Source organism: Acanthisitta chloris, unplaced genomic scaffold (assembly GCF_000695815.1).
Source record: "Acanthisitta chloris isolate BGI_N310 unplaced genomic scaffold, ASM69581v1 scaffold2402, whole genome shotgun sequence".
NCBI lineage: Eukaryota > Metazoa > Chordata > Aves > Passeriformes > Acanthisittidae > Acanthisitta > Acanthisitta chloris.
Genome location: NW_008659693.1, coordinates 33,421 through 41,852, shown reverse-complemented (window position 1 = coordinate 41,852; position 8,432 = coordinate 33,421). Strand labels below are relative to the sequence as shown.

Genomic DNA, 8,432 nt, shown 5'->3' with positions numbered 1-8,432 from the left:
ATCTTCAATTTGCCGAAACTTGGCCTTCAGCCCTTTCATTTGTGTTTCCATTTTTAAAACATACTGGAAATCCCTCTGAGTCCGTAGATTTAAAACTTCAATAGATTGGGACATATTCTGAACCTGTTAAAGAAGAACACTCTCTAAATGCACTTTATGTTGCTTTGCTTTTTTCCTGGTTAGGTAGTTAAATGTCAGGCAATAAAACGTACTTATGTCAATGCTTTAGTTGTGAGTCATTTATACCACAAGATAGTTTTAAATTCCATAACTGCAAGACAGTACAAATATTGGGGAACAGAGCAAGACCTTGGAGCCATAAATTTTTTGGACTAGCTTCTCTGAGGTAAAGAGAGAGATCCTTTAATCTCCATTATCAATGGGCTCAAAAAAGGCTGTCAGGCAACGAGTCTACTTTGACACTTGTAGTAGATGTGACTGTTGTTCAGACAGTGCTGTATAGCACTTTGGGATGGACAGGACTGAAATTTGGAGATTTTGGTTAGTATGAAGAGCATGATTTTCATTTCTAGTAGGCATTTATGTAATAGTTCAGCATAAGGCATTCATAAGACTATCCAGAGATAAGCTGGGGTGTGCCAACCATCAAATAGGTGTTTGCTCACAATTCTGTAAGTAAATATAAAATTGGAAATTTTATCCAATTGTCTCAGTGGTAGAAAACCACAAATTTTTTTTTTTTTTTTTTACAGAGGAAAAATAGTGAATGTTCAGGTAACTTTTACAGAGCAAGTAACTTTGTAGCTATAGTGAGCACTTTTACCACAATGAGGCAACAGTGACTGTCATCTACAGAAAATTATACGTACTTTGAAAAGTTTCTGTTATGAAATCAATGTATCTGCCAGCCATAAAAATGACACATTTTGCAAGTGCAGTTATTCTATTTCAATAAGTGTTTTGTTTCTCCAAGACATGAAAAAAATAGACTGCTGTAAAGGTATTAGGCACATATTGAAGCTTTGGCTCAAAGAAAATAAAAATAAAGAGACATGAAAAAAATAGACTGCTGTAAATGTATTAGGCACATATTGAAGTTTTGGCTCAAAGAAAATAAAAACAAAAAAAATCTATCTTCTAATAGAAGACAAACCCAGCAATTCTCCTATTGTTTGCAAGAATATGCAATGTTTGAACAATATTCATGTTTGAAACTCACACATTGTGATCTACAGAATGTACAGATTCAGAAAATACTCTAAAACCAGTATACATTAGCTATTGCACCGTTGCCATTAGCAGTTCTTAGAAAAAAACCATAATGAAAAATATTATGTTTCTTTTTTCTTTGTTTTCTAGTTGTTGTAAGCAGGCAAATAAAAGACCTTCAGGTACTGGGAGAACTTTGAGCATTTCCATTTGGCAGAAGATACATACACATAGAGGTTCTAATTAAATGACTGCATGGACTTAGTGAAGTAATAATGTGACATTACAAATCCATGATTGCCACAGTTCTGATCATAAGAAAACAGCCTTTAGGGATCGATGATCCAGGTTCTTTTCTGTGGCAGCTCTAAAATTAAGCTTTTTTGATCTTAACACACCGTTCTTTTCTGTGGCAGCTCTAAAATTATGTTTTTTTGATCTTAACACACTCCTCTAGCCCCCACATCAAAAGAAAGGAATTTTTTATACATTAATATTTTAGTATTTGGGAAATATGCTGGAGCAAAGACTGAAGTCTTCTTTGTTAAGTACACAGACAGCATGAGGGGAGGGAGCTGTGTGCTGCTTCAACACTTTCCTCTCTATGCATCTCATGCTATGGGCTCTGTCACAACTTGAAACAAAGTCCCTGCTGAAATTCATGGGAGTGAAAATCCATGGGGATCTGTCATGATATTAGTGCTGGAATGATTTTTCTATAGCTATAAAAATTTCTGAAAATTGTATACCAAAAAAATATTTTAAGTCTACATTTTATGTTGCTTTCTGCTGCTGTTAAAACACTCTCTGGGGCCTCAGGTTCTGTACCACTCGCTGCGATACAGTAACTATAACCTTGGTTACTTATGCAGGGAATGCAGAACAATCACTAGTGTTTACATGGTTGCAGCATTTTTTTGTGGTGTTGATGTAAAATAACACTCCATTGATTTTATTGTACATGCAATAGTGGATAATACTGGAATTAAGAGTTGGGCTGTTGGAAATTCACACCACCAGAGAATGAATAAATAGTATTATCTGAGGAAAGATCAAATAAAAAAATTAGAACTGTTTCTGCACAGTCTGCTTTCAAGATGCTGCCATGTCTACATGTCATTGTTTGTTGATAAGAGACAAGAAATGATCTTCAGCAGTCTCATATGATTGATGCAGAAGCTGTAGCTTAAATCCCACAGCAGCTAGCTAGGTTGAGGTGGGATTTGTAACTGTTTTTACACAGAAAATTTGTCCTGTCTGCGTGTAAGGAAGAATTTGGGAGGAGTGAACAAGAGAATAGATGCAACTTCAGTTTTCTAGATAAGTGGCTTGGGTTGGGAAAAGGTGTGATATAAGGAAAACAGACAAATAATGATCACTGGTGAGAACACAGGTAGGGGACATATCCTGAAGAACTAATTTTATTAGGTAACACTTCAGTAGTCCATTATTTATTAGACTTAGAGAGAATGGAGTAGATTTCTGTGGGAAGTTTAATGATCAAAAGAAGGAATTTTTTAGGAAGACTTACCTTCTCTAGCAGTTGTCTGAGTTGCCTGCTTTTGGCATCTCTTGAACACAGGTTTTGTTCTGGTGCAACAACAGTGCAAATGCAACGGCCATCAGGATCCTGGGCTGAACTATAAACTTGCCACCCTTCCTTGGGACTAATCTGAGTCTGTAACAACAAGGTAATAACAATAAAGGGAACAAACTGATATTTTTTATTGTTCGATAAAACAGACTATTTTTATTTTTTGCAGCATATATATGTAATGAGGCTCCTCCTAGTCAACAATTACTATGCTTAACTACTTAGTTTGGTAGTTTTGCACAGTTTTTCTGTATCTCACACCTCTGCAATAGTTCTCTTGAAGTGTCTAGCACACACTGTTTCCAGGGTGGATGAGAACAGTATTCTGCTTGTGATTCAGCACAAACTAGTTGGTTTAATTCTTTGCAAAGGGATGTTACAGTTTTTTACCAGCAGAGAACAAATATATCCTTTCAGCCTGAATGATTTTACTTTGACTAATGGAAACAACAAAGAGAGAAAAGAACAAATATAAAAGCTCAGAGAGAGAGTGCAGTGTGTGACTCACGCGTGGGGAATTGGCTCAGCAGCAGTTTGCATGTGGGTTATGGGTTTGCTCTTAAAGCTGCACTGCATGAGAACTGTTCTCCATTGGATTCTATGGCACATACACCAAAAGGAAGAGAGCTTGCTCAGGGTGGTACTGAAAAATGTCTCGTTTGTTGAGGTGAACGAGATTCATGGCAAGTTATGGTACAGGGTGTCCTTCATTGAGACAGAATTCTGGAAATTCCTAAGCTGTTCCTTTTCACAGCAATGCTGACTGAGAAAGAAGGGCAAAAATAATCACATTTGCTTGCAAAGCAGGGTAACACTGCATTGCATTTAAGGTTTGTGTGGGACTAGGTATCTGTCTGTTTAATGGGATGTATAGAAATAGCATAAGAATGAAAGACATGTAATTAGATGATAGAAAATATTCAGGTGATGGAATTAAAACTACTAGGTACAAGTAGTAATTTTTCAACTTTCTTTCTAAACTGTAATTTAAAGTTAGTATTGTGCATTAGTCTTTCCTAGAAATATAGTATTGACTGCTGAATTGCATAGCACAGATGCTAATGGATGCCATTGAAGTAATTTTGGTTTGGACACAGTTGGAATCAATTACTATTTATATTATAAAATTGCACTCAGTGTCAGCAGAGACAGTCATTATTTCAACTGGCAAGCTTTGATGCTTTACTGGCAACTCAGTGCAGAGTGAGTTACAGAGTTCCTTACCTCAGAAGTGGTGTGATATCTCTGTGGAGCAAGATAGCAGAACAGCACAGACTTTCCACAACAGTGAAGAAATCATTGAGGATGGTTGTGACCTTCTACTACAGAGTTAATAAAAGAAACAAAATTGTGTGGTTCTAATGTTTTGCAACAAAATATGCCATAATGTAGATGACTTGAAATGCTGAGGGAGCGTTCAGCCTCAATAAGAGATGGCTGATAGGGGATCTTATCAATGTCTATAAGTATCTAGAGGGTGGGTGTCAAAAGGCTAGAACCAGGCTCTTCTTGGTGGTGCCAAGCAATGGGACAAGAGGTAGTAGGCAGAAACAGATGCACAGGAAGTTCCACCTGAATATGAAGAAGAACTTCTTTCCTGTGTGATCACTGTGCACTGGAACAGACACTCTAGAGAGGTTGTGGATTCTCCCTCACTGGAGATATTCAAGAACCATCTGTATGCAATCCTGTGCCAGGTGCTCTAGGAGCACTTTGAGCAGGGAGGTTGGCCCAGATGACCCACTGTGGTCCCTTGCAACTTTACCCATTCTATCTCTCTGACTGAAAAGAGGATAGCTGAACTTGCCTTAGGGTTTGCTAGAAAGGAATATCCAGAATTCAGTGCTGAATTATATTGTTTCTATGGTGTTCTCTTCATCTTAATTTTTAGAGCAAAGGGAATCTAGTTTAAGACATGGAGAACAATAAAAACTAAACAATTACATCTGCAAAGACAATTTAAATTGGTTTTGAGCTGCTGTAAAAATTGTGAGCTTGAACAAGTGAAGCCTTTCAAGGCTGTAATCCTTGTGAGGTGTGAGCTCTATTCATTCCAGTAGTTTCCATGATTCTCTTTAGAACCTATGCCCAGTGTTGTCATACAAGAGAAAGGCAACCAAATTTTTGTTGAAGTTAGGAAAATGATCAGGAACCTAGAATTTCTGATTATAAATTCTTTAGGAATTACCTAATATAAGTTTATCAATAACTGGGATATTTGAACCTCATACCTGCAATGCTTAGATTGGGAGCAACTGATTTTACTGCATTCAAGTAAGTTTTCTACAGTGGAGAATGTATGAAATACCAGGGTCATGCACAGTCTATATAGTAAAGCCATTATAATCCAGGCTGTGTTATCACAGGTACTTATATATGCCAGTGATGTTATAAGTATCTCTCTTGGCTTTATCTAAGGAAAAAAAATAATTATTGATTAACTTGGCAGATATTTTCTTGCGGTGTCTAACATACACCTGATTAAAAAAAGTAACTGCTATTTGGGAAAATATTTCTCACAGTGAGAGGCTGTCACTGTGATATGAGTGCAGAGTTATTGACTGCCTGTGCATAAATAAGCACTCACTTAGGACTCCTATAATTTAGGCTGCAGTTCTTTGCAGTGTTCTCTAGTTTCCTGTATTTGGGGCATTAGGAGGTCCTTTGTTAATTAGGATGGGTAATATGAGTGATTGCAAGAGGAAAACAAGCACACGTGTGTAGGTGCACTTTGCTTTATTTTTCTTTTTTAGTTTGACATTTAATCCCTACCTCAAGCAGAAACTGCTGTGCCATGCAGAGAAAGAGCTAGAAGGCATCAAAACCTCACAGAAGCTCTGCATCTACTTTTCAAATGCAAGCTTACTGCTGACAGGCCTTGGTAAACAAACAAGAAAAGAAATAATGAGTGGAGAACAGCAGCAATAAGTTATGCTAGTTCTTGAAAATCTGCGGAAAACAGAGGAGTCCCTATAAAGTCCAATATTAATCATTGCCTCGGCAGGCTGTACTACAGACTTAGTTCACTTACCTCTAAAAGATGAATTTTTCCCTTGCACTTTTATATAAAACTGTTATAGCCACCTCTGTTGTTACTATAGTGACAGGGCAAATGGCAGTATCTTACTTAGTATGTTTGCTTAAATACCAACAGTATTTTTTGGTTCATCTTGCAATTTCAATCCTGGGACTGAAATAGAGCTCAAAGGAGGAGGCCCTTTACCTGATCCCATGTCCTTGTGCAATTCTTCCAGCTGAAGGGGGGAAATTGGGAGGTTTTGTTCTTTTTTTAATCTTGTACAATATATAACATTTATGAGCTGTGTATGTGCTAGGAGAGAAATTCTGGAGAAGCACATGTGCTGCAGTGTTCACTGGAGAAGCTGCCAGTGGGTAACTCTTGATGGCAATTAAAAACCCATCAGTGATGACCCCAGTATTACTGAGCACTTGGGGTATAAAGTCTCTCAACCAGCATCTAATGTTTAGAGAAAGGTCACAGATTTGTGGTGCTTGGTTTTATGCAAAAAGAGCCCCACATGATTGAAAGTAATATTTTTTTTTTTTACTTGGCAGATATTGCTAAGCTCAGATAATTGAGTTTTTATGACAGTTTCCCCAGCTCTACTGGAACTGCTGCTACTCGTTTTGAAAGACAAAATATGCATATAACTCTGACTCAATGAGTGCAAAGTTGAGTTAACACCTAGCAGGCATTTATACCAGCAGTGCCTTGTAGCCAAGGGAAGCATGGCAATTTTACACTGCTTGAAACCTGAACATGTCAGTATATATATGTGTGTGTGCACAAATATATATATATATATATATGTATGTATGTGCTATAATAATTAGTGTGCATCTCATAGTTGCAACTTTAAACTCAGATGTAAAGGGGATCAGGAACTTGTACTATCATACTGCAATAAGAACTAGCAATATATACTGTAGCTCAGTCAGAACAAGTTTTGTTTAAGGAAAATAATATAGAGCTTTTCCTTGTATTCTCATTTTTTCCTGCCCTAGAAGACACACAATTATTTTCTTGCTATATGACTTTGAAGTAGAACCATTAAAAGTCTAATTACAGTGATTTCCTGCAGTAATGCTTTTCCTGCATGCACATATTCAATCAATTAAATGTTGATTAGTAAATGCATAATTTTAGTTGCAAATAAAAAACAAAGTTCTGAGAATTTTGAACTACTGTACAAATAGTTAAATTCATATTTTACATAACATACTATTATGTAAACATCTGATTGCAGTTACACAAAAAGATAGATGACAAGAGGGTTTTACTAAGTATTTAGGAAAATGATGTTCTAGTTTAATTTATGAATACCACTATAGCACTCCCTCTTGTCCAATTAAAGTGTTACTTGAATTTTTAGCCTTCTCGTGAGTAGCTAATCATAGCTTTTCTATAGGTTTTCAGTAACTGAGGCTGCTTTATATGAGCATCAACAATACAAAGTAATATTTGTGTCATTTGTATTATTCCCTTTATCAGCCCTTGTAAAATTCTGGTATCCAACCTCCTAGTACCAATTTTATTTTGTTCCTAACAGCTATTTATTTGTTTAACTGTACTCCTGATAAATAAAAAATAGGAAAGAATTAGACCCTTTGGATATTGCAGTGAATAGTTAATATGTAACATTATTCAGTTTTCAAAAAGAAACAGATTGCCAGATATAATTTCCCTTAAAAATACAATGCATTTTTCTGGAGCAGTAAACATAGGGAAAAAAAGCCTAGACAAATGAAATGATAGTGCTGTGCTCTTTTTAGCATTTCATGCTCAAGATGAAGGCATTTGTTCTTAAATATTTACAGATGCTATTTTAAAATCTTTCCTTACATAGTAAGACCACAACATGCTCAGCAATGTGCAGCTTTATGATGCCCAAAGAGAAACATGCATTAAGAGATGATAGGAAGATTAGTAGCTTAAAAAGAGATTTACAAAGAGGCAACAAACTACAGGTTTTTCTGGCACTTAAATACTAATTCAGCATTAAGATGGCTTGCAACATATCATAGCTACTTACTAGAGTATCTGAAGTGGTTATTCTGGTGGTATTTAGTCCTACCAGAGATGGGAGAGTTTGGGACATCCAGTTAGAGATCATTGCCATAGTACTAAGAACAGCACCAAGCTTCAGCAGTGGAGGACTCATTGCTGTGGAGCTAATGAGTTTTCATAGTGAGTGATTATCATCCCAGTGCAGGCTGGCAGTGAGAGGCGTGACTGCAGCACTCAACATCCACAGCATGAAAGGAGATCAAGCTACCCAGATTTAATCATCCATTAAAAACACTCATATCCTTATTTGCCCTCTGTCTTTCTGCTCTTGCTGACAAATACTTATGACTGTCTTATGCTGACCACTAAATAAACAATCCTTCCTATGCTAATAATCTTTGCAGTTTCAGTGGGAGATGGCATGGGTGAATTGCCTCTTTATAGGTGCTAGACAGTCAATTAGCACTTAATTAGTTCACTCCTTGCAGAGCAGTATGTGTTCCTATCTGAAATGCAAAAGCCCAAACACAAATAACCCTCCACTCCCCATCATTGCTTTAGCAGAAATGTGCTCAGGTCCATTTCCAAATATCATACTGGTCTTGCCCATGGGGCAGAGGGAGAGCTGCCAACCTGCCC

At 36.9% G+C, this 8,432-nt stretch overlaps 1 protein-coding gene across 2 annotated transcripts in view; it reads right to left on the bottom strand.

Moving 5' to 3' along the window:
- The window catches only part of OLFM3 (olfactomedin 3), a 21,114-nt gene extending 13,167 nt beyond the window's left edge, over window positions 1-7,947 (bottom strand). The window contains exons 1-3 of one of the 2 annotated variants that reach the window (XM_009069474.1): window positions 7,819-7,947; window positions 2,702-2,848; window positions 10-123 (exon numbers count right to left, since the gene is read on the bottom strand). In XM_009069474.1, coding sequence (XP_009067722.1) covers window positions 10-123; window positions 2,702-2,848; window positions 7,819-7,947 — 390 coding nt within the window. Of the gene's footprint in view, window positions 1-9; window positions 124-2,701; window positions 2,849-7,818 lie in introns of those variants that run through there. The other variant, XM_009069475.1, reaches the window with a different exon arrangement.
- Window positions 7,948-8,432: the final 485 nt, after the last annotated feature.